The 26,072-nt window shown below is 43.4% G+C and overlaps 1 protein-coding gene across 11 annotated transcripts in view; it reads right to left on the bottom strand.

The window, feature by feature from the left end:
* The window catches only part of ADARB1 (adenosine deaminase RNA specific B1), a 489,575-nt gene that overhangs the window by 57,728 nt on the left and 405,775 nt on the right, over positions 1-26,072 (bottom strand). For all 11 annotated transcript variants that reach the window (XM_033944607.1, XM_033944606.1, XM_033944609.1 and 8 more), the window contains 4 exons: positions 14,285-14,399; positions 4,516-4,684; positions 3,787-3,935; positions 366-534 (listed from right to left, as the gene is read on the bottom strand). In XM_033944607.1, coding sequence (XP_033800498.1) covers positions 366-534; positions 3,787-3,935; positions 4,516-4,684; positions 14,285-14,399 — 602 coding nt within the window. The remainder of the gene's footprint in view (positions 1-365; positions 535-3,786; positions 3,936-4,515; positions 4,685-14,284; positions 14,400-26,072) is intronic.

The raw sequence follows: 26,072 nt of genomic DNA, 5'->3' as shown, positions 1-26,072 counted from the left end.
ATCAGAGCTGCAGATGAGCATGTATTTTGGATCATTAAGGCTGCTGGATAAAAGTGATCACTTTCAACTGTGAAAGGCAGAAGGTAAAGTTTGGTACTTTAGATCAGTGGCTCCCAACCCTATCCTGGAAGACCACCAGGCCAATCGGGTTTTCAGGCTAGCCCTAATGAATATGCATGGAGCAGATTTGCATGCCTGTTACATCCATTATATGCAAATCTCTCTCATGCATATTCATTAGGTCTAGCCTGAAAACCCGATTGGTTTGGTGGTCCTCCAGGATAGGGTTGGGAACCACTGCTTTAGATTATTCTAATAACGCTTCGTTTTCAGCCGATTCTTAGGATGTGCTTCAGAAATTTCACCTTGCTATCTTGTCACTGCAGGACATGGTAAGCAGCCTCTCCCCCTGTAATACTCCGTCCCATGTCTGGATAGTGTTGCTAGATCGCACAGGAATTGTTCCTTCTCCAGACTCAATCTTGGTTCGAAGTTGTCCTCTTGCCTTCCGGTTTGGATGTCTATCTCCCTGATCTAAGAATTACAAAAAATAAAAAATCTTAAAACAACTTTTTAAACTTAACGATGCAAAACAGGTATCAAATATAAAACAAGCTGGACAAAATACGTTACACACTTTTATGGCTGAAAAGTTTTTGCTGGAAAAGGGAAAATAAAAGAGACAGACTTTTACAAATAAATTTCCATGCTGAGCTCGGCCTTGTTTTCAAAGATAACTGCCAGTATTTACTAGTCTAAACCTTCGGATCTTTAGCCTAGTGTTACCACCCATTTGTGAAATGTATTCAACTAGCTCTGACAGCACAGTAACTTCATGTTAACATGCAATCTAATATAATAAAACGCTAGGCCGCGCATGCGCAGTTCCTAAGTGTGCGCCGCTTTTCCGTGAGCTGTAGCGACAGGTAGGAGTGCGCATGCGCGGCTTAGGGTTCTGTTTTTCGCTCTGCCATGCTCTCTGCTGCTCCTTGCTGTTTTTCAGTCTGGCCTGCTCCCTGCCGTATTGTATTTTTTAGTTGAAAGACGCGGCAGTGGCTCCTCTCATGATCCCCGCCTGTGTCGGACTTCCGACGCAGGTGGGGATCATGAGAGGAGCCACCGCCGCGTCTTTCAACTAAAAAAATACAATATGGCAAGACGAGCAGGGAGCAGGCCAGACCAAAGCTCCAACTTGAACTGCCTGCTCCCTGTTGAAAGACGCAGCGGTGGCTGCTCCATTATTGCTGTCGCCGCGATGTACGCACCCGCAGGTAGGAGCCCCATGCCCCTACAGTACTCTCTTCCTTCGCCGCCGTTGTTCCCTGTTTGTGCTTCGCCGCATGCCCCTACAGTACTCTCTCCATTCGCCGTCGCCATTCCCTGTTTGTGCTTCTTTACTAAAACCTGCTTCCTACCTCCCCTTAAAGTAATTTTGCCGTCACCGCCGCCGCAATCGATCTCTGTAACAGCGGCTCCTTTCACTATCTGACGCTGGCGGGGATCGTGAGAGCAGCCGCAGCGGCAAGTATAAACTTAATAATAATTCTGCTAAGGTTTTCCTCTTTTAAGTTCTGCCTTGCTCCCTGATCCCTTAATGCTATTATTTTCCTTTCACAGCGCAACCAACTGTGCTACATTTTCCTCGGGACACGTTCTATGGTTGCCATAACAATTTTCCCTGTGTGCACCGTTACTTTAAGGGGAGGTAGGAAGCAGGTTTGAGTAAAAGAGGAGACAACACCGTGAAAAGCTCCAGCAAGGGAGCCAACCAGACCGCGAGTGCGGGGCCGCTGTAAGCGGGGATCGGGTGAGGAGCAGCCACTGCCTGCAGTTTTGAAATTTGACAAGGGAGCTGGGCAGAATGGGGTGGGGGACTTCTAAAATGTAAGGCTGCATGGTTTACAGATAAGGGAGAAGGGTTCCTAATGGACAGTGGGGAACATACAAGTAAGGGAGAAGGGCTACTGCTGGATATGGGGAGCTGGAAATGGGGGGGTGATGCTGAACAGGGGGAGATAAAAGGAGAAGGACTACTGCTATATAGGGGGAGCAGGGAATGGGTGGGGGTGCTGCTGGACAGGGATGAGGTAAAAGTAAGGGAGAAGGGCTGCTAGCACCCGTTAATGTAACGGGCTAAACAACTAGTATAAATATAAGGATCAATATTCAATGGAAGTTAACTGAGCAAGAGTGGCTCTTCCCTGGTTAAACCCTACTGATTAGTTCTGCACATGATATGCAGCAGCAAATGACTATTATGTATAACAGCTTTGGTACTATATGGTTAGTGCCAGGGTGGTCTCATGGTGGACCAGACACAGAGTCAGAGGTTATCTGAACACAGTCAATATTCAGTGCTGGTAACTAGGTCACAATCCAGGCGAGAACTGCATACACAGCAGTCCTAATTTGCTCAGGACACTATGTGGGTCCTGGCATTGAATATCAGTGGTAACTGAATAACTTCTAGGAGCCACCGAAAGACCTGGATATTGACTACCTGGTATAAGCCAGCAATGAATATATGGATTCAATTCGGTCTGTGGCAGCTGATGTTTAAAAAGAGTGCTGACCAGCACAAGCTGAACACTCACACCACAAGTTTTTTTGACTGGACCGATAACTCTCAAAAGCTTAATATTCCACCATCCATCCAGCCCCAGAAGAAGTGGGCAGCTTAGGAGCGATACAGGGGACAGCACTGGGAAAGAGCCAGGGGTTATGTGGGTGCTGGAAATATTCAGTGCTGGCACCCACATAGCTAAGTGGGAGAATTTAAGACGGCTATGAGAGGTTGTGGTGGCCATTTTCAGACAGCAGCTGCAAGGCAATGGAGTAAGAAGGCTTTGTTCCTGCTCCCTTTGACTCCACTAGGACCACCAGAGCTATCAGGTAGGCACAAGGGGGCATATCTAGATTGTGGGAGGGAGGGGGGTTGGGGATGTTTGGGGAGGGGGGTCTATATGGTGGTACCCTGGTGGGAGGTGGAAGGAGGGAGAAGGGAAATTTCCGTGGTTGAGAGAGGGATCGGGAGCTTTTTTTTAAGGAAAATAGTTATTTGGGTCCCGGCTGATTTTCAGCTGGGATCCACATAACTGTTTTTTGCAGGCCCCAGCTGAATATTGGCCGAAAGTCCCATAAATCCCAGAGGCCACCATCCATCAAATTAGCCCTCAGTATTTAGTCATAGTCTGGCACTGAATATCCACGGCTAATCTAGCTGGTAACAGTATTTGAGAAAATGCTGATCGATGCAGGCTAACAGAATTGATATAAACTGGGTAATCATCACTAATCAAAACTACACACTGATGGACAAACTTAGGAACCTCTACAGCTTCCTCTGATCTTTCTATTCCAAAACATGCTCTCTAAAGAACTAATGTAGAAGAGGATTTTCAAAGCTATTGACGTGTGAAAACTGTCCTTCAATATGGCTAGGAGTATAGAAATCGTTTTATAATGTGCACACTTTTAGCCACACTGAGAGGTGGTGTCCCAGAAAAAGAAGAGGGAAAGAGAGGAATGAAAGGGGTTGAGGTAAGTACATGTGTAAATTCCATTTTTACATCTACACACATTATTTTTATTGTAAAATGTACCTACAGCAAGCTTCAAAGCAGAAATATGTGCATACATTTGTTTTGAAAACTGGTGCTAAGTCATTCATGGACTTTGTCCCAAAATACATCATTTAAAAACTGCCCCGGAGTAAAACAGTAGGCTGTTGTCCAAAACAACACAAATTATATTCTTTGATTTCCTGTGAGCATGCCACATTCATACCTTCCTGCCCTGCCTCGTGAGGTGAAAATATCCTAGCATCGCCGCATGGAGAGGTGCTGATATACAAATGGAACTGTACATTTTCTTTCAGTTTAAACCCACCCCGCTCTGACCTGATAAAAATTGATTTCTGTTGGTCTTCTTTAGTACTGAAATGAGAAGAAAAAGAAATACATTAGCCATAAATGATAAACATTTAGACCAGCCCCTAAGTACCACAAAAATCTATACCATTAAAAGTGAAATCTGCTTCTTAAGCCTAATTTGAAAATGGAAGCTGGCTTCCCCAGATGGCTAGGACTCATTAGTATAAAAAGATGATCTTAGAGATAAAAATCATTCATCACTTCGAGGTTCCTATTTGGCAGGTAGGTGCCTATGTGCATTAGATTCTATTCTATAAGGTAGCACATAAGTGCCATGGTGCCTAAACATGAATGCCAATGCTGATAGGCGCAGTATTTTATAACACAATCTTGGTGCCAAGGTATAATTATAGAATTGGCAGTAGGTGCATGGCATTAAGATGCCTAAAATGAGGTACCAATATATAGAATTGCCCTGTTTGTGTTATTTTTCCCCCTGCTGGGTAGGTGTTTTAGCTTGTTCCTTTTGGTTTTCAGAAGAATGGAAATCAGCCTCTACTTTGACTATGGCAAAGAGCAGTATTGGAAAAGGTGCTGGTCTCTGTAAACTAAGTTGTAAAATCTGTATTATTAAAAATCTTACCTCAAAAACAGTTCAAGTTGTGCATAGAGGAATCTAAGTAGGGACCTACGAGCTACAATTTCAGCATGACAGTCATTTAAAGCAAGACCACGATCACTCATGTACTCCCCATTAATACATTTTGTTCCTGTGGAAACACAGATCACTTGAGCATCCTTCACATCTGTACCTAAAAAGATAAATGAATAGTTAAGAACTGAAACACAGATTACAAATCATGAAATCTTAGATTACAAATCATGTATTGAAAAGTAATCCTGAATTTTGACAAAAAGAACAAGCTTTTTTAATTACTAGAAACATACTTAACTTAGTAAAGTGCAGTGCAGATTACTTACAGGTTATGTTATTTATATTTTATGTATGATATTTTTTCTATATTATATTTTTGGGTGTATAATTTATGAAAAATATAATTTTGAAATCAGCTCTTTACATGTGAAAAATGAAAAGGTATTTTAATTAAAGCTAATTAATTTAAAATACACATAGCCTGCACAATTCATGCTCAAAGATTATTCTTTAGTTTCCAGTTCCAAGTTTACCTGTACTGCTCCAGTTTCTAGGCCAGTGGTTCTTAAACCTGTCCTGGGGGATCTCCAGCAAGTTGGGTTTTTAAGATATCCCTAATGAATATGCATGAAGCAGATTTGTATTCCTGTTACCTCTATTATATGCAAATCTGCTTCATGCATATTCATTAGGGATATCTTGAAAACCTAATTGGCTGTGGGTCCCCCAGGACAGGTTTAAGAGCCACTGGTCTAGGCTAATCTTCAATTCATATATGTTCAGATTTACTTCCTGGATATTCTATAAATCCATTTTGGAGGATGTGGAAGAAGAATTCCCCCTCTGAAAACACATATGCCTCCTCCTAGCATGTGTGTGTGTACGTGTGTGTGTGTGGGAGGGGGGCTCAATATTCAACTAACGTAATACCATCCCCTTCAAAGTTTATTAGTAGAATAGCAGCAATTCTACTTTACTGTGCTCTGAATGCAGTTGCTTTATAAGGACAGGCTCAAAGATAATTATTGCACAGGCCAAATCCTATGATTTAAATTTTATGCAAACATTGATCCCAGACTGATTCAGTGCTGCTCACAACTCATCACATTGACTAAAGGAAAATTCTTCACCAATAAAACCCAAACATAGCTAGTGATTACCTCTGATTCAGAGGGATGCTCGTTTATATTGGATCTGCTCTCGTCTTGAATTGTCCACCTTTATAAAATAGGAAACCAGAACCAACTCTAGTAGCCCCAAATACCAGTGCTCAGAAGATGGTATAGATTTGTGTGTGTACAATACGCATGCATTATGTTCTAAAATTGTACATCACAACTCTACCCCAGCTCCGCCTCTAGAAAGGCCTGTGTGTGATCTTGTTGGCATGCTTACTTAACTAAAAGTATTCGCCCATGCAATTTTATAAGAGCCATGGAAATAGAAAATGCTTTATAAAATTATCCTCCCCCAGTGTTCATATCTAAGTAGAATCCAAATTTAGAGAAACATTCTCCTATAAAATGGTTCCATGGTGAGGAAAGAATTGCTTTCTTAAGGTATGTGTCTTCTTATTTGCCTGGTGGCGCTTTAGAAATGATAAGTATTAGTTGTTATTTGTGGAATATGGGACTTTACAGGTACATGGCAAAACTGAATAAAGTCACAGAAGATGTAAAAAAAATTGTTGACTTAAAAGATAGTGAAATACAAATAGGAACTAGAATGGCTGGCTAGGAAAGGAATAACGGCAACAATTAAATCCATCATTAGAACTGAAGAAATCCTATCACCAGATTTTCTGAATAGATCATTATTCTTAAAGTCAAAACAGCTACTTAGTAATGTAGTAGATGATGGCAAAAAAAGACCTATATGTTAAAGATAAGATAAAACTGATTGCATAAGTAATGATGCATTACTATACATATATACTCAAGCTTGATTTGCCCTTGACATCTTCAGAGCATAGACTGTAAGAAGTCTGCCTGGCACTAGTTTTGTTCTCCAACTACTGAAACTGTCATTGAAGTCCCACTCCAATCTATCCAAATCTCTCCAACCATTATCAGGGCATAGATTGTAGAAGTTGGCCCAGCACTGGTGCCATCTAAGCACTGCTAAGTTTGTTTGGTTCCACTTTTTCCACACAGGACTCCTTTATGTTGATGCCCCTATATAGGTCATTGGTGAGGCCACACTTGGAGTATTGTGTTCAGTTTTGGAGGCCGTATCTGGTGAGGATATAAAAAAAAACTTGAAGTGGTCCAGAGGAAGGCAATGGAAATGGAGAGGGGTTTGATCCAAAAGAAGAGACTGGAAGACCTAAATATGTATACTCTGGAAGAGAGGAAGGACAGGGGAGATGTGATACAGACATTTAAATACTTGAAAGGTATTAATATAGAACCAAATCTATTTCAGAGAAGAGAAAATGGTAAAACTGGAGGGCATAATTTGAGGTTGCAGGGAGGAAGACTCAGAAGCAATGTTAGGAAATTCTTTTTCACGGAGAGGGTGGTAGATGCCTGGAATACCCTCCTGAGGGAAGTGGTGGAGAAGAAAACGGTGGAGAAATTCAAAAAAGCATGTGATAAACATAGAGGATCTCTTATTAGAAAATGAAGGATGTAAATTAAAGAACTAAGGCAGGTACTGGACAGACTAGCACAGTCTGTGTTCCATATGTGATGATTTGGTGTAGGATGGGCTGGGGAGGGAACTCCAGTAACTTGGAACATGTGGATGTTACTGGCCAGACTTTAGGTTAGATATCTTGCAAATAGGATTGGTTGGATAGGCTGGAGTGAGCTTGGATGGCAACTTCAGCATTTGGAATTTAAGACAATACCAGGTGGACTTTACAGTCTATGACCCAGAAATATCAAAGAAGCGACAAGTTAATTTAATCATGTATTTGTAATAGGTATAACGGGCAGATTGGATGGACTGTTCAGGTTTTTATCTGTCGTCATTTACTATGTAACTATGGGGTCCCTTTTATCAAGGCGCGCTAACCAATTTAGCGCGCGCTAAATGCTAAGACATCCATTATATTCTACGGGCGCCTTAGCATTTAGAATGTGCTAATCTTTAGCGCACCTTAATAAAAGGACCCCTATGTTACTATTCATTCTTAAATTCTTTACTGTTTTATCTCTACCTCCCCCCTCAGGAGGCCATTCCAGGTATCTACCACCTTCTCTGTAAAAAAGTACTTCCCGATTTTATTCCTAAGTCAGCCCCCTTTGTAACTTAAATTCATGTCCTCTAGTTCTACTGCCTTGATTTTATACTGGTAGTGTGTTTTGTGGCATACAATTTGTACTAGGTAAATGCAGGGAAATGTACAGTATCCTTATAATGTGGGCATATACTCATACCAATGGCAAGATTTATCATTCACGGACCATCAGTGTGCAAAAACGTTTCACAGTCTCTCAGTCACAGTTAGTGAAAGTCAGAACAAAAAAAGAAACATTTTTAGTAGGAAGAAAACATTTTGAGGAATCAAAAACTGTCTGTGCAATAAGCTCAGGTAAAGTTAGACTGAGGTGACGGGTGAAGTAGTAGCTGCATAAAAGACCAAAACATGCTCAGAGAAAGTGTAATTTATTCTCAGCTCTATGAGAGTCATCCTTATTGGTGATGCCAAGATGATGTCACCTATTTGTGTAGCTGATTCATCCTAATTGTTGAAAGAGGAAAAAGAAAAAAAAAAATGATGGCATATAACATCAAATGTCCAGATTTAAACTGAGGGGAAAAAAGCAGCTTGCTATTGCAATTCTGAAACTACTAAGGGCAGTGCTGGGCAGACTTCTATGGTCTATGTCCCAGAAATGCCAAAGAAAGACAATTTAATCATGAACTGATAATGAATGTGGCTGTTGGGCAGACTAGGATGGACTGTTCAGGTCTTTATCTGCAGTCACTTACTGTGTTATGTTACTCTTTGCCCAAGGAATTCATTTCTGGAACTTCAGGGAAGTGTTAAAAATGCACAAGAACATTTCATTCCTATAGTATTACCTTTTTTTGCACCTTCCCCATCTCCCATTCCACCCCTTTCCCTTCCTCTCGTTTCCATTTTACCTATAACTAAAATGATGACAGATTCCAATTTTCTGGAAATAATTGGCCACAACTTTTATTAATACATTCTTAATAACCATTTAACAGAGATCACATGTGGATATGAATGAGGAAGTAATGATATCACAATCCCATCTACTCTAATTAAACTAAAATAATTTCACCACCTTGAAGGGATACTCAGTTGTGTTTATTCCACTGTCCAAATTTGAATGCTTTTAAGTGGGGCTTTTGTCAACCATTTCTACACACTAAATGATGGAAACTACACCCAATTCCAACTTCCCATCACTTTGTGCAGTCAGCTTGCCCTCCCTTTTACCACCTTAATGCACCATCTAATATAGCTGGGTGAGTCATCTCAGCCCAATGCTTTTTAGATACTGGGTCCCAATTTCTTTTCTTACTCAGTCCAGACACCTTTTGACCAGTGTGTGGACCCTCTTTTTCCTTCAGGTCTAAGTGCCATATTTCACTACTTAGAGCCCTAAAAATCTGGCATATTCCTCATTATTGCCGGTGAGGAGGGGCCAATGATATTTCATTTTTGATAGACTACCCATTCAGCTTAAAAGCCAAGTTGTCATCAGCACCCAAGATCAAAGCCAGAATTAGATGACACACCCGCCCGATGTTGTCAAACATCTCTGAAGTCGCTTAGCTACAATGTTAACAAAAATTTTATAATCCGTACCCATCAGAGATATGGGTCAATAAGAACGACAATCATCAGGATCTTTCCCCAGCTTCAAAATCAGTGCCACCCCCACCAAGCACCAAGAGTGTAGCAATAGAGTCCCTTCTTCTACTGTATTAAGCAACTTCGCCAAGGATTTTACTAAATAGTTCTTAAAAGCACATACATTTTTTTTTTATTTTTACAAAAAAATCATATAAAATTTGATGGTAAATTCATCAAGACACAGAGCTTTCCCATTTGGCCCACAAAATTTCATCCTCTGTTATTGGGTGATATAACTGATTTGTCTCTGCCTGTGGCATGGTGGGTAGTTCAATGTCCTCCAAAAACGATCTCTCTCTTCAATGGGCACTTACTTCTCTGGCAGATATAAAGTTTTATAAAAGTGAACTAATACCTGTTAAATCTGCTGTACCGTAGTACAGTCCTGCCCCTCCCGATTTTTAATCTTTAAAAGTGTTTTGTACCACCTGTTTCTTCAGTTTATGACCTAACAATCTTCCTGCCCTATTTGCTGTCTCAAAATACTCCTGTTTCAGAAAATTCAGCTTCTCCACAATTTCAGCAAGGTCCAGCTTCACAGATCTGTGCAAATTTTTTCTATTTGAAACAGCAATGTACTAGATATTCTACCATTCTTATGACTAGTTGCCTTTGCAAAGCATTTTGATTTTTAAGATGCTCTTTTCTTTTATAAACTACAAGAGCTATAATCTTTTCCATCATTATAGCTTTCAAACTCTCCCAATAATTGGGGTTGATATCTCCTCTAAATCACTGAATTCAAAATACTTTAGATCTTTCTCTAACTGCTCAACATTTTTGGGATCTAAAAATATGCTATCATTTAGATTCCAATATTTCAACCATAAGGGTTCTCCCATCAATGTCAAGAACATTGTGATAGGTGTGGGATCAGACTAAATAGGATTTTCTATATTTGAAGCACTTAACATCAAGATCAGATCTTTCACTACCAATCTCATATCAGTTCTAGAATAAGTGCCATGCACTCCTGAATGATATGTACTGTATAATCTCTGTCACTTGGATAGTGGAATCCCCAGACATCAACTAAATCCCAAGCCCACAGTTTTTTTTCCCATCTGCCTTGCCACAATCCAAGGCTGTACTCAAAATTATATTAAAGTCTCCACCAATTATAAGTTGTCCTCCACTTTCTCACAAAATAGATGCCCAAGGCTTCAAAAATGAGCTTGTTCTGTGTTAGGAGCATATACTGTATGTTAGACAAAGTATAAAGCTAGCCCCCAAATTTCCACTTTTAAGATATCTCCGTTCCTGCACTATCAGGGATACAGAACCCTCAATCACAATGCAGATCCCATTAGTCTTAGATTTCACCCTGTTAGAGACAGAAATATGTATTAGAATATTTCCTATGTGCAAATAATTTTGGAGAAGACCTAAGCCTAAAGTGGGAAGGTTGAGGCCTTCAAAGCCCCCTTGTGGTTACATCCCTGGTGATAAGTGGTAATTATTCTACCGCTGAAATAACCGCACACCCAGTGTCAAGTAGATTATAGTTGCTGTTTTGGCTGCCTCCAGTGCCTGAAATGTGCTCATTGGTAGGGTTGCCAAATTTTATAATTGTAAAATCTGGACACCCTAGACCCGTCCCCCGCCCATCTCCGCCCCAGTCCCGCCCTAGCTCCGCCCCCACTGCCTGTTTTGGTCGGGCAGGAGGCAAAGGCTGGTGTCAATGTTTGTGCCTCAAGTATTCTATACCTTTCACATGCACATACAAGACATACTCTTGATTTGCCCATATGTACACTCCTTTATAGTTATGTGCTATAGCATTTAGGTACCATGTTTGTAGAATAGCGCCTAAGTGCTGTTATGCATGTAGCCACAAATTAGTGCCAATTAATGCTATTATTAGTACTTAAGGCCAGGGCAGGATTAACCAATAGGCCAAGTAGGCACGTGCCTAGGGCCAAAAATGGTAAGGGGAGGCCCGATGAAGGAAGGCATCAATGTTGTTTTTTCAAAACGGCGATGGACCCCTCCAGCATTGATCAGCAATGCAGGCCCCACCCCCTATCGACGGAAAGTAAGACAAGCAAGCAACGCGGGTAAGAAAGGCAACGGGAACTGTAATTGTGCAAGCAGTGCTGCTTGCCCAAAGCTTCCCTCTGACGCAGCTTCCTGTTTCCGCCTGGGCGCATGGTGGGGTGGGGTGGGGCGGGGCAGGGGGCCCAGTGTACTTGTGTGCCTAGGGGCCCTCGACGAATTAATCCTGCCCTGCTTAAGGCCAATTGGTGCATAATTTAACAATTTAGTTAGGTGAGCAACTGGCACTATTTTATATATTGTGCATGATAATTTGTACGCTAGTTGGTAATTTAGGAGTGCAATTTTATGGAATCAGGGGATTTATATGGCAATATCATTGTTGCTTCAATGCATCAGTAAGCTAAGCTTTGATGCAGGCTAACGTAAGCATATGATTATCCGGATGGTAGTTGAATTTCACAGATCTGCAGGTAACTTTGATCTGTTCCAGGCCCCTCCTTCTGTTAGATGCACAGATTTTTTTAAATGTATTTAGTGATCCACACACATCAAAGTTATGGAAATAAGTACAGCAAATGTTCTAAAAAAGGATTAATGGTGGCACCATTGATCACATAAATCTGTTTGAATAGCAGGTCCTGAATATTTTAAGGTGCACTAATCACTAATGGAACTTGGATTTTGCTCCCCACCAATTGTGTTCAGCATCTCAACTTTTTTCTCATTTCTGTCTGGACCAGAAAGCAGAAAAAATCAGCAGTGTGGTTCAGCCTGCATTCAAGCTCTGCCATGTCGCACCTCCTCCCACTTCCTATTAGGACCCTGTGCTATATGCTCACCTCACTTACCATGTTACGCCAGACCCTGGATAAACCTCTCTCTGTAGTTTTTTTTTTTTTTCCTTTTCAAAAGTCTCAGGAAATTACATAGACCATTTCAGTATTTTACAAGGGGAAAAGGCCAAGTACCATGAGTATCACTTAACAGTGAGTGAAAATTTATCACTAGAATTATATTTAAACCTTTATGTCTTCGCCGGTTTGATGATCATATGGGCACAACAATTCCCCCAGTTCTTTGGAGCTTCCAGTTCAATCTGAACTGGCATCTTCTGAAGCTGTATCACAAAAGGTTTTATTAAACAACTTTTGTGATTTTCCCCCTTTAATGCCCAGCAGTTTCTCCCTATTCCTTTAGGCACCTGTCTCAGTAAGATCCAGAGACGAGAACTGATACAACGAGCCTGGGAATTTCACCTCTATTTTATATCTCCTTTGTTATCAGAATGGCAATCCTCTATACTAGGCATCATGCTCAAAAGTGCCTTCCAGAACCCTGAAACTGCGAGTTCCACTATAATCTAAAAGTTGAAACCATTGCCCAACAACTGACTTTCCCTTGAAGAGACGTGAGCGGTGTTTCCACACCATTCCCAGTCTTGGCAAAACTAAGAAGAACTGAACCAGGAATCAAATCCAGTTTTCTTCTGAATGATCAGGCAGGCCAAATTTTCCCCTTTTAAGCCCCCTCACATCTAACCTAGTCACTGTAGCACCATTTATCAGCTACAACTATAAACCACAGTTTCTTCTGAGATCCTACAGATGTGCACAGGGTCTTTCCAGTAAGTGTGCTATTGAGTAAAGGATAACAATAAAAATGATGGTTGGAACTGTATATGCTATCCCTAAGGTGATCATATGTCCCATTTTCAACGGGACAGTACCGTTTTCGGACCGACCGTCCCATTGTCCCGACCCAGCGCTTCGGGACACTGCCTGGCTGGCCCGGAACTTCCTCTCCGGTGTCAAAATTGACGTCGGAAAGAAGGCAAGAAGCAGCGGCGGCAGTCCAGGGTTTGAATCAGCCCAGCAGGGAGGCAGGCTGGGCAGTACACAGACAGACGGGTGAGGGGTTAAATCAGGCACTGGAGGGAGGGAAGGAGGTAGGCAGGCAGACAGGCAGGCTTCGGGGGAGGAACAAAGGCAAAGGAAGTCATAGGAAGGAGGCACTGGGGGCACTATGGACATGGGAAGGAGGCACTGGGGGCACTATGGGCATGGGAAGAAGGCACTGGGGGCACTAAGGACACAGGACAGAAGCACTGGGGGCACTATGGACATGGAAAGGAGGCACTGGGGGCACTAAGGACGCAGGACAGAGGCACTGGGGGCACTAAGGACGCAGGACAGAGGCACTGGGGGCACTATGGACATGGAAAGGAGGCACTGGGGGCACTATGGACATAGGAAGGAAGGAGGGAGGGGATAGAAAGGGACAATTGTTGGGCCTGAGTGCAGAAAGAAAGAAATGAAAGAAAGGATACACAGACAGAAGGAAACGCAACCAGAGACTCATGAAATCACCAGACAGCAAAGGTAGGAAAAATAATTTTATTTCCAATTTAGTGATCAAAACGTGTCAGTTTTTAGAATTTATATCTGCTGTCTATATTTTGCACTATATTTGTCTATTTTTCTATAGTTACTGAGGTGACTGCATATTTTAAAGTCATTTGCCTTGACATCTTTGAAACCCCCCAAATATAAATGATTAACATTTTCTCTGTATAGTGTGCTTTGTAGTTTTTTAATTTTAAAGTTATCATTATGAATTAATAAGGTATTATGTGTACATGAAAAATGAATGGAAGAAAATGGGGTGGGATTGGGGGTGGGGCTAGGGTGGGACTAGGGCGGGGTTGGGGCTGGGGCATGGCTAGGGCGGGATTGGGGGCGGGACTGACAATTAATAGATGTCCCCTTTTGATGAAAAAAAAAAATGGTCACGTTAGCTATTCCTGGAACATTACACACCCTATGGAATACAGAGCCTTGATATTATGCTGTCTTCTAAAGTTAGTTGAAGTCTCACACCATTTTAAAGTAAATGACAAAAGTCAGTGCATCCTTTTCTCTGTACCTGTTGTCATGACAATTCCAGCAAGAACTTTTCTACGGGCATGAGGCGAGGTGAAATTATCAGTTAAATCGCTGAATTTATCTATTACCAGGCGAGCGACAGCATCAGCTAGGACCTGTGAGATCACAAAATGCAAACGTTAAAATTGGCAAATTCCCTTTGCGTCAAAACTTCAAGCATGTATGCATGCAGATTTCAACTGCTAAAATGTATAGTAGAAACTCACAGTCAGTGCCTTTAATGGAATATCTCCATAGCTTGGAGGATCTACTGAATTTGGTTATTTTTAATTCACCCTGAATATATTTCAAGCAACTGGTTTCAAAAATATACAATGGCCGTAGAACAGGGAATTTACTTGTCAATTACCTGACTCAGTGCATCGAGCCCCATCTCTGGTAGTCTTTAAACCAGGCTGATAACTCACTTTTTTAAAGTTGCGTTTAAGTCCTACCCTGCCAGCTTGTAAAAGACTCATATCTGTTGTCATTCTTTCTTCCTACCCTACCCCTTCCATCTCTTAAGTCCCTTGTAATTCCCATTTAAGTATCATGTATAAATTCACCGATGAAAACAAAAACAAAAAACTGTGGATACAGATGTTCTGGAGATAATTTATTATACACTTATAAAAACATGAAAATTCAATTTAAAAAGTACAATGATAAAAATCCAGGAAAAAAACCAAAAAATCCCCTCTCTAGTCAAACAAAGATGAGAGACATTCTCAAAGAGGAGGGAGCCAAGACTGACTATTATTTGCAGGCCGTTGTCTACATACCAGCATTGATTACAGGTTCCCATCTAAAGCCTCAAAAACTATTTTAAAATGTAAAATATTTTTTATATTAAAATAAAAATATGGCAAAACACACATTTAATGTGAATAATGGCCTCATCAAAGCGGGTATGCTGAATCAGCTGTCAGCGGCGCACGTGGAGGATCGTTCAGTCAGGGTAAATATTCCTGCTTTTTTGGGCCTCCCACTTTGAGCTTAGGCTCCCTCAAAATGAACATCTCCCCTGCTATAGCTAGTAGGGATCCCCAAGCCTCACCAACTGACGGCTACCTCCTCCCCTCCAACTTCCCAAGTTCTGCAGCTGGCAGCAATATTGCAGAGCTGCTGCCTTCCCTCCTCCCTGCCCCCCCCCCCCCCAACCTTGGCTTTCATGCATGCATGAAAGCAGTGGCAGCTTGAGGATATTGCCATTGGCTGCAAAGCTTGGAGATTTTGGGTAGCCAGACTGGAGGAAGATGTCTTCAGGTGGCAGGGCTTGGGAATCCCCAATAGCTCTAGTATTTGTAAATTGCACTCAGGCGGGTAGAAACTTTGGTGCCATCCACTAATTTTGGGCTCCAGTCCCTCCCCTAAATCAGCTGTATATGACTACACCACTGAATACAAAAATAATTATGATGCACATATCCCAAAGCTAACTTATTCCAGTTAATAAATTCAAAATAAAACAATTTATTTTTCTACCTTGTTATCTGGATATTTTGTTTTTCCATCATCTTGGTCCCAGTTTCTCTTTCTGCTTTTTGTCTCTCTTCAACTAATTCTCTTTCCAGTGTCTGATGTTCATTTTTTTTCTCCTCTCGTTCCATTTCCTCCTTATGCTTGTCTCCAACAGTATTGATTTTTCCCTTTCAGCTTTCTTAACTTTTTCTTTTCTTTTTTGCCTCTGTCCACTCAAATCTTGCCTTCTTTCTCACCCTTCTTCTTTTTAAATGTTCAGCTACCTCTTAATTCTCCATCTTCTCTCAGTCCCTAGCTCTCCCATTTCCCATCTCACTCCTTTCCCAGTCTCCTATTTCCTGATATCTACTCCCTATTACCACATTTCTACCACTGTTTGTACTCACTGCTCTCTCATTCATCTTGTCATCTCTTTTTTGACCTCATTCACATGGCTCATCACTTTCAGAATCCCCCCTCCCTCTCTCCTCTGGTAAGGCTATAACTCCCTGTCCCTTTTTTTCCATCCCCTTTCTTATCCCAGCTCTCTTCCCTCCTGCCCTCCCATGGGTCCATCTCTCCTCCTCTATTCCCATGGTCCAACATTTTGCTCCCTCTCTTTTCTGTTTTTCTTCTTCCTGCCCCCCCTTGAGGCTGAACAATGAAATTGGGGCTAGGGGGGTAAGAGATGCTGAATCTCTCTGCCTTCCATCCACAGACCTAAAAATTTCTCCCTACCTCCCTTCCATCCCCAGATCCAACTTATCTCCCTTTCTCTTCCCAACTGCCTCCCACCCCATCTCTCTCCCTGCATGCCTCCCTCCCCCAGGTCTACCATTTTTCCCTTTCTCTTCCCAACAGTTCTCCCTTCAAGTATCTCTTTCCCTCTTTCTCCACACCACCCCAGGTCCAACTTCTCTCCCTTCATACAATTGCCCACCATCTCTAACTCTGTCCTTTGTAAGTGTGCCCACTTACTCCATGTCTATGACAGGTATAAATGCATGAGCATAAATGCGGCACTTTAGCATGTATAAGTACTGTTCTATAATATTTATAATTTTATGGGAGATGCCCATGCCCCACCCACATTACAGTTGTCCACTATGCAACTTGCGTGCTCAGATTATAGAATACTATTCAGCACCCAACATATGCAAATCTGTAAAATATGTATGTGTAAGTCACAATATTCTATAATCTGAGCATGCAAATGGCACTTACATTGACATTTAGGTACTGACATTATAGAATGAAGCATATGTGTTTCCAACCTTAACACATAATCAACCATTGGTCTCTAACTCTGATGGTCTGGAAATCGAGCAATTCCTAGTTGCTTCCTTGAGTCTGTCATTTTCAATTCAGGATATTTGTGTTGTAGCAAAACCCTTCCAGGAGGAAATTCTATGCCTTCAAATGGAAATTGCTTTCTTTCTGTTGTTCCATGCAAGGCCAAAATCATTATGATCTCTACTCTCATAAAGCCATCCTTAGTACTGATGGAGCCCTAATTGCCAAAGCATCTCACATGGAAATTACTTTTCCTACTTACAGCTAACTCAGTCAGAAGGATCCGTGAACTTTAAGCCTTGGTCGTCTTAGTCAGTTAGTACATCACAATAAAGTAGTCTTCTAACCCATGCAAAATGGCCGGCTCCCTTGCTGCAGTCGCCGGCTGGCGGCGTCGACTCCTCGTGCGTGATTCACGGCTGATTCGAAAGCCTTCTCTCTGATGTTGTGACATCAGAGGGAACACTTCTGACCCATCCACAGATTGCACACAAGGAGCTGCTGCCACCCACGGACAATTGCACCAAGGGAGCCGGCCATAAAACTACCCGCCGGAGGGAGGCACAGAAGGGAAGGAGGGAGAAGCTGGGCCACACAAAACTCCTTGTTGGGCCGCATTCTCTAGCAGGGCCGCATTCTCTAGCAGAGCCGCACTCAAGTGGCTAAAGAGTTGCATGTGGCTCACGAACCGCGGTTTGCAGACCACTAGTCTAGATAGATATGATGTTTTGACAATATGAACAGCTGTGTAGATCAAACATAAGATCTTGTATTGGATCCAAAAGTGTACTGAAAGCCAGTGATGTCCTTGCCTAGTAGTCAGTGCAGTGAACTTTAAATAACATGACCAAGGTACAAGTACACCATTAGACCTGCCTGGTGGGGAGGGGGACTGGCTGTCTGCCTGCCTACCTACCTACCACTAGACCTGCCCTTTACCCTGTCCCAGCCTACCACTAGACTACTAAAGGGAGGACATGGTACACCATTTGATTCAGGATTTTTTTTTTCCTCCCCTAAATCTAGGGTGCGTCTTATCGCCAGCGATGGGCACGTGCAAATTTAGCGAATCTTCATTGTTGTCCGCCAACTTCATCTGCATGCACAATTTTTTGGAAATGCCTCGCTTTTTCCAATTCGCTATCAAAATGGCTGCATTAGAACTGTCGCTTTTTAACGCAGTTTTTTGAGAATCCTGGTCTCAATTGGGTAAAACATTTTTTTCTATTAACTTAGACAAAAACAGCAGATTGGAGTTCTGGCCTAAAATCAGACAATGGCCTGCTTCAGAGAACTAGGAAGATAAGAAAAAGAGACTTTGAGAAACCATATTATGAAGACATGGAAAAAGGAACAAGCAGAATTCCTTAACCCAATGGCTTAGTAAATCATCCAGCAAACAAGTCATCACATCTAAGAAATCTTGAATTAACTGTAAATGTTGTTTTAAATTAAATTCCCTAGTATTTCATTGTAAAAACGCAGTAAAGTCATCCATCTTATCTACTATAATAAAACCCTAAGTGCGCATGCACACTCCTACTTGCGTGTTCCGTTTTCCATGATCAGTAGGTCTCCGGCAGGTAGGAGTGCACATGCGCGCTTAGGGTTCTGTTTTATGTGCTGTTGTTCGGTCTGGCCTGCTCCCTGCTCGCCTTGCTGTAGTGTATTTTTAAGTTGTAAGACGCGGCGGCGGCTCCTCTCACGATCCCCACCTGCGTCGCAGGCAAGGATAGTGAGAGGAGCTGCCGCCACGTCTTTCAACTTAAAAATACACTATGGCAAGGCATGCAGGGAGCAAGCCAGAACGAAGCTTCAAATATCCCAAGGCTTTACAAAGCTGAGCAAATCCACTGCCCGACAGAAGGTTCCGTTTTGAAGCTGTGGCTTTCATTGAACTGCCAGTTGGTCGGCTCCCTTGCTGGAGTTATTTTTCAGTTTACAGGTGCCGTGGCAGCTCCTCTCACGAGCCGCACCTGCGTCGGAGAAGACTTCCAATGCAGGCGGGGATCATTAGAGGAGCCGCCGCGGCACCTTTAAACTTAAAAATAACTCCGACAAGGGAGCAGGCCAGACCGCAGGAAGAGAAGGGGGGATGGAGAAATCATGCTGCTGTACAGGGAAATGGAATGCTGCGGCTGCTGCACAGGGAAGTGTGGGGGGGGAGGGAAGAAATGCTGCTGCACAGGGAAATGGAGAGGGAGGGAATGCTGCTTCGGCTTCTGCACAGGGAAGTGGGGAGGGAGGGAAAAAAATGCTGCTGCACAGGGAAATGGAAGAAGAGGGAATGCTGCGGCTGCGGCATAGGGAAGTGGGGAGGGAGACAGAAAGAAAGACAGACAAAGGGGGCCAGGGAGAGAGACAGACAGAAAGAAAGACAGGGGTAGGGAGAGAGACAGAAAGAAAGACAGACAGACATATATTCTAGCACCTGTTAATGTAACAGGCTTAAAGACTAGTTCAATATAACGTTCATGAATAACAATTTTAATTTATGTTTGCTCCAATAGGCCTTTTACTGAAAAAAAAATGCATTCCACTCTATCAAGCACAAGCATATAACATCATCTAATCCTTGCTTTCTGTCCAACTAGGTAATAGCCAGAATTTTCTCAAACAACTGAGATGTAGGTTCCATCTACAACAGTAAGTCTTGCTGTTTCATAATTGCTGTCATTCTCTCATAGTGTCCATTGTATTTTGGACCACTATAGTGTGCCCCACCCCATCTGTTTGGCAAGCTTGAGTGCCTCCAATAACGTGTGCCAATAACGGGCGTTCACCGAAGTGCACTGAAAACTAAGCCAAGACCAGGAAGAGCAGAGAAGGGCCCAGGGAAGCTGTAAAAGGCTACCGTCTGGGGCTTGGTCAGTGGGAGGTCAGGTCCCAGGAGGAGAAGGTAGGCCATTGGGGACCTAGTCAGGTGAAAGTCTGGCATTGATGTGGGAGCATGCTGGTTTCGGGAGGGGAGCCACCCGGGTTTGGTGGGAGTGTCCTGGAGAGCTGTTGTGAGCAGTAGAGTTGCTGTGGGACCCTAGCAGTGAGAGGCCAGGGTCTAGGAGGGCTGGCAGGTCACATGGGCATGTGCACATCAACCTTGCATGTGTAGAAGCGACAGAAAGTGGGGGAGGGCTGAGCATGCCTGAGCGAGCTAGTGTCGCAGATGTCAGGGGCATGAAAATTGTGCCTCCTGATTAACAGCCTGAGCCCCAACAACAGGAGGGGGGGGGGAGGGAGATATTACAAGCCCCCCTCTTCTCTCTCCATCTGTCCCAGCAGTCACTCACAAAACATCCACCCTTTGGTCCTTAGCAATTATTCACAGTTTAAGGTCAGCACAAACAGAAACTGTTTAATAGCTCTTTCAGTGTGGACCACTTTTTTCCTTGTGGCTTTATGACCACTGGCACTTACACATGTAAACTGGAAAATCACCATCTAACCCATGTAAGAGCTGGCAATATACTGTATATTTACAGTACCTGAATAAGCAGCAACCTGAATGTTGCTGCTTATTTTTTTTTTAACGACTAAAATGGTTAAGGGGCTGGAGGAGTTGCCATACAGTGAGAGATTGGAGAAACTGGGCTTCTTCTCCCTTGAAAAGAGGAGACTGAGAGGAGACATGATTGAAACATTCGAAATACTGAAGGGAATAGACTTAGTAGATAAAGACAGACTGTTCACATTCTCCACAGTAGGGAGAGCGAGAGGTCACTCTCTAAAGTTGAACGGGGATAGATTCCGTACAAATGTAAGGAAGTTCTTGTTCACCCAGAGAGTGGTGGAGAGCTGGAACGCTCTTCCGGAGTCTGTTGAGGGGAAAACACCTTCAAGGGTTTCAAGACTAAGCTAAACTGGAATGTACACAGATGAGGCTGGACTCATTTAGAGCACTGGCCGTTGACCTGGGGGCCGCCGTGTGAGCGGACTGCTGGACACGATGGACCACTGGTCTGACCCAGCAGCGGCAATTCTTATGTTCTTAAAATATATAATTGTACCCATGTGCATGCAGCCGAAAAAGAAGTACATTTCCTGCAGCCGTATAGGTACTCAACAAAAAGCCCAGCATTCAGAGAATATTTTGTAAAATAGTTGCTAATCTTTAAAACCAAAATGGAATGTAAGTTTCTCTGTCTACATGCTCTATGCAAAATCAGGCTATTTAATCTTAGAATTTCTGAAAATCTCATGGGAGCTCTTAAGCTCTAGTGATAAGACTCTGATATCCTTGCAGTTAATTATGCTATTTAGAACAGCTAAATTCTCTTCTTTTCTGACTGCAATTGCCCATTAAAGTAATCTTCTGAATTTCAAAGTCAATAGCTTTAAACTACTATTTTCCTGTAATGAAGATGTTACTAAATAAACATTCCAACATCTGTATGTTTTGGAATTATCAAAGCACCAAGCACAGAAGAAAAATTTAACTATTTGGTTTTCTTCTCGACTAGACAATGAAATTGCTATGCCAATTACATTACTTGTGAGTTCTAATTTAAAAGGTGTTGGGTTAGCTAAGGTTCCCCTATCCATTTTATTGGGACAGGTCAGCTAGAATCCCCAGGTTCCTGCTGAAGAAGCAAGCCACAGACAGGCAAGCCACCAAACCGGGAGTCATATGTCTATTTTATTAATTTACCTCCCCCCTTTTTTACAAAACCGTAGCGCGGTTTTTAGTGCCGGCCATGGCACTAACAGCTCCGATGCTCACAGAATTTCTATGAGCGGCAGAGCTGTTATTGCCGCAGCTGTCGTTAAAAACCGCACTACAGTTTTGTAAAAGGGGAGTGGGGAGGGGGTGAGTAAATTAATAAACTAGACATCTGACTCCTTGTTTGGTGGCTTGCCTGTCTGTGGCTTGCTTCTTCAGCAGGAACCTGGGGATTCTAGCTGACCTGTCCCAATAAAATAAAGAAAATATATAGGGGAACTTTAGCTAACCCAGCACCTTTTAAATTAGAACTCACAAGTCACATCCACAATTACACAGCAACACATCCATTCATTCCAGCTCAGATTTATTTAATACACTTTCATCAATTCAGCATTTTTAACTTGAAACTCCTCACCGTGTAGCAGTGCTGCAGCCTTTCAGTGCTTGTCAGTGTTCAAAAACGCTTCCTCTCCCTCACTCTCTGTGCACCAAGCAACAATTTCTTTAACAGAGGGAAACAAAAGAAAACAACCTTTCCCTTAAACCATTGTCTTGCAAACTTCTGGAAGCTGTGGCAGGAGGGCATCTGGAAATGTGCGGACGGCGACGCAATGATGTTATGAGCATGTGTGATGTCATTACATTGATGTCGGCGCATGCGTGAAGGCCCTCCAGACATGACCCTGAGCCGCCAGTGGGGTGGTGATAGAAAAGGAGAGGCCTCTCCCGACTTCCTGCACCACAAGGTTTGCCCCTGGGCTATGTTAAAAACACAGGTGTCTTGGAAAAATTCAGCCACAGCCAGTTATGGCTGTGACTGTTGTCTGCTTCTTCTCTCTCGTACCCTCCAGCACGAGAGCAGACAGTAACCTGCTCTTGAGTTCCTTCCCCCCTCCCACCCCCCACCCTGTTGTTGGGGCTCAGGCTGTTAATCAGGAGGCACAATTTTCATGCCCCTGACATCTGCGACACTAGCTCGCTCAGGCATGCTCAGCCCTCCCCCACTTTCTGTCGCTCCTACACATGCAAGGTTGATGTGCATATGTCCATGTAACCTGCCAGCCCTCCTAGACCCTGGCCTCTCACTGCTAGGGTCCCACAGCAACTCTACTGCTCATAGCAGCTCTCCAGGACACTCCCACCAAACCCGGGTGGCTCCCCTCCTGAAACCAGCATGCTCCCGCATCAATGCCAGACTTTCACCTGACTAAGCCCCCAATGGCCTACCTGCTCCTCCTGGGACCTGACCTCCCACTGACCAAGCCCCAGACGGAAGCCTTTTACAGCTTCCCTGGGCCCTTCTCTGCTCTTCCTGGTCTTGGCTTAGTTTTCAATGCACTTCGGTGAACGCCCATTATTAGCACACATTATTGGAGCCACTCAAGCTTGCTCTTCTTCTGCGCATGTGCGACCATTTGCGCATGCACCTTCAGGCCTCCTCCGTCCATCCTCATCCTGGCGGCCAACAAATCAACTGAACACTTCACCACTGGGGAAAAGAAAAGTGCCTACTATCAAGGGCAGCCGGCCTAGAGCACTAAAGCAGCTGTTGGCTCCAGGTTGCGGCAGGCCCACAACGATTCTCCTTCTTTCCAGGCCAGCTCTCAACATCAAAGCATACCTCCCTAGCAAATCAGGTCACCCAAGACTCAGACTTTGACCTGGACTAGGGTTACCAGATTTTCAGGAATGAAAAGCCAGACCCATGGCCTCGCCCCCCGCCCGAGTCATGCCCCATCCCCTCAACTTGTTCACTTCTCGGGAGGGCATCTGCATATGATCCGATGATGTTACATGTATGTACGTGATGTCACTGCGTTGCATCCGCGGAGATGCCGTCCCGATGTCACTGCTAATTGGAAGCTTTTGAAAACCAGGACAAAGTGCCGGGTTTTGAAAAGCTGTCCAGACTCCCGGACATGTCCTCGAAAAGAAAGACATGTCCGGGGAAATTCAGACATCTGGTAACCCTAGCCCAAAATCCACGGGGACCCTGCCACCTTCTCAGGTGAGTTTTTAAATAAATAAATAAAATAAAAGGTTGGTTACATTTAGAAATACAAAAATAAAAAATCCTAATCCGTCACACACATCTTCTCATCAGTTCGGCTCCTTCCCAACTGTCTGTTCAGAAGCAGATGGGGCTGATCAAGGTCGGCAGGATTAGACTCACTGCTAGAATGACCTGAAGCCCAAAAGAGAAAGTTGCAAGCCAATTTACCTAGAGAAGATCAGGTCTGTCAATGTCGGTGCGGGCTGGAAGAGCGGTGCCGGAAGTACGCTGGGCACCAGAGTACTGAAGGCGGCAGGTGCTGGATTCCTGATGGCGCCTAAGGAAAACTGCTTCTGAAGAATGAATATGCGCTGGTGAAGAGAAGAGCAGGGGAAGAAGAAAATGGCAAGGCTGAAGACCCAACTAGAACCACAGAAGGATGTCTGTGAAGACAATTTCCCCAGCAAAGCAACCGCGCTGATGGAAATGAAGCAGGAAAAACGGCACGGAAACCAGCCATAAGGTGGGGAGAAAACAGTATGGCGACCCATAAGGCCCTACCAAGACTAACCGATGATGGTAAAAGAAAAAAAAATAAAGAAACTAAAAATGTTTAGTTTAAAAAAAAAAACTAGAAATGAAAGAAAAGAAAAAACTGACTAAAAAGTCAGAAAACTTCGAGAGCGGGAAAGCAGTGAAAAGAAAATTTTTCAACAGCCGTTGAAACGCGACTTCTTAGCTCCGCAGAAACTAAGAAACTGAAGGACCGCGCACCCTCATCAGGCGGGAAGGCACTCGTGCATGCGCGGTTCGAGCTATTGCTAACTTTTTGAATTCTTAAAGTGGTCTGTACCAAGGCTCTGTCGGTGATGTCACCCATCAGTGAGAATATGCTGCCTGCTTATCCTGGGATAAGCAACAGTATCAGCAGCACTAGAATATTTTCCCTGTAGCTAAGCAACCACAAAGTATGAGCCTGCCTGAAGTCTCTCTATGTCCCTCCAGTTTGTCAGCCCCAGCATGTTATCCGCTATACTGTACTTTCCTTATGCAACTCTCCTCTCTAACTGGCAGCTCAGTGCTGAACCCATCCAGCCTGGCAGCCCAAAGATAAAAAGATTGTACGGTGATCAATTCAACACCAATTTTTAAAAAGGGTTCCAGGTGCTGATCTGGGAAATTACAGACTGGCAAGCCTGATTTCAATTTCGGGCAAGATAGTAGAAACAGTTATAAAGAATAAAATTATGGAACAAGTAGACAAACATGACTTCATGAGTCAGAGTCAGCATGGGTTCAGCCACAGGAAGTCTTGCCTCACCAACTTGCTTCATTTCTTTTAAGGTGTGAATAAACCTGTGGATAAAGGTGAGCCAGCTGATCTAGTGCACTGTTTCCCAACTTCTTCAAGCCAAGTACCTCTTAAGTCGAACAAATTTCAACCCCTGAGCTAGATTGGAGGAGGTAAGAGGGAGAGGTGCATCATCTTCAACTTTCACTCGCCCCCTCCAATGAACCAGCAGCATTCAGCATCACTTCCACCTCTTGCTCAGCCCCACAAGAACCAGCAGCTTATCTCCCTTTCTCCCTCCCTGACCAGTAGCAACTGATCTCCCTTTCTGCACCTTCCTGACCAGCAGTAGCTCATTTTATTGCCACTCCCCCCTAACCAGCAGCAGCTTCTCTCCCTTTCTGAACTCTCCCCTCCACCAGCAGTAACTTCTCTCCCTTTCTGAACCCCTCCAACAGGAGCATCTCATTTTAGCACCCCCCCCCAACAGCAGATCCTCTCCCTTTTTTAATCCCTCTACCTGCAGCAGCTCCTATTATCCTTTTCAGCCACTCCCCAGAGCAGCAGCACCTCCTTTCCCTTTGTCTCTTCCCATTCTTACTTGCCTTCAATGCTGTCGGTATAGTAGTGCAGCAATTAGCCAGCCTGCCTTCAGGATTTTGCAAGGCTGCGGATCACCTTTAACATAACACGACATAAAAATTTATTTATATACCTCAGTATTAGAGAATGACGCGGGGGAAAATTTATCCCCATCCCCGCCAGTTCGGTCCCCGCAAGCCATCTTATCCCATCCGCACAAGCCTTGAATAGTTATGATTTTATACTGAACTTATTTTATTAAAGTATAAAAAGAAACAATATTCTGTACAATTGTCATTTTATAAACACAAATAATACACAGCAAGGATCAACAAAACCCTCATCTCCCCTCCCCATCTCAAATAACCCCTCCACTATCAAGAAAACTGAATAAGCCAAATTATTACAAAATGCTATACAGAAAAATCATGCTAACAGAATACATGACAGGAATAGTGTTAGGGAAGTGCAACTAGGGCAACTGCCCCCTGGTCAGAGAGAGTCCTAAG

The sequence above is a fragment of the Geotrypetes seraphini genome, chromosome 5 (genome assembly GCF_902459505.1).
Source record: "Geotrypetes seraphini chromosome 5, aGeoSer1.1, whole genome shotgun sequence".
NCBI classification, from domain to species: domain Eukaryota; kingdom Metazoa; phylum Chordata; class Amphibia; order Gymnophiona; family Dermophiidae; genus Geotrypetes; species Geotrypetes seraphini.
This window is presented reverse-complemented; position numbering and strand designations above follow the sequence as displayed.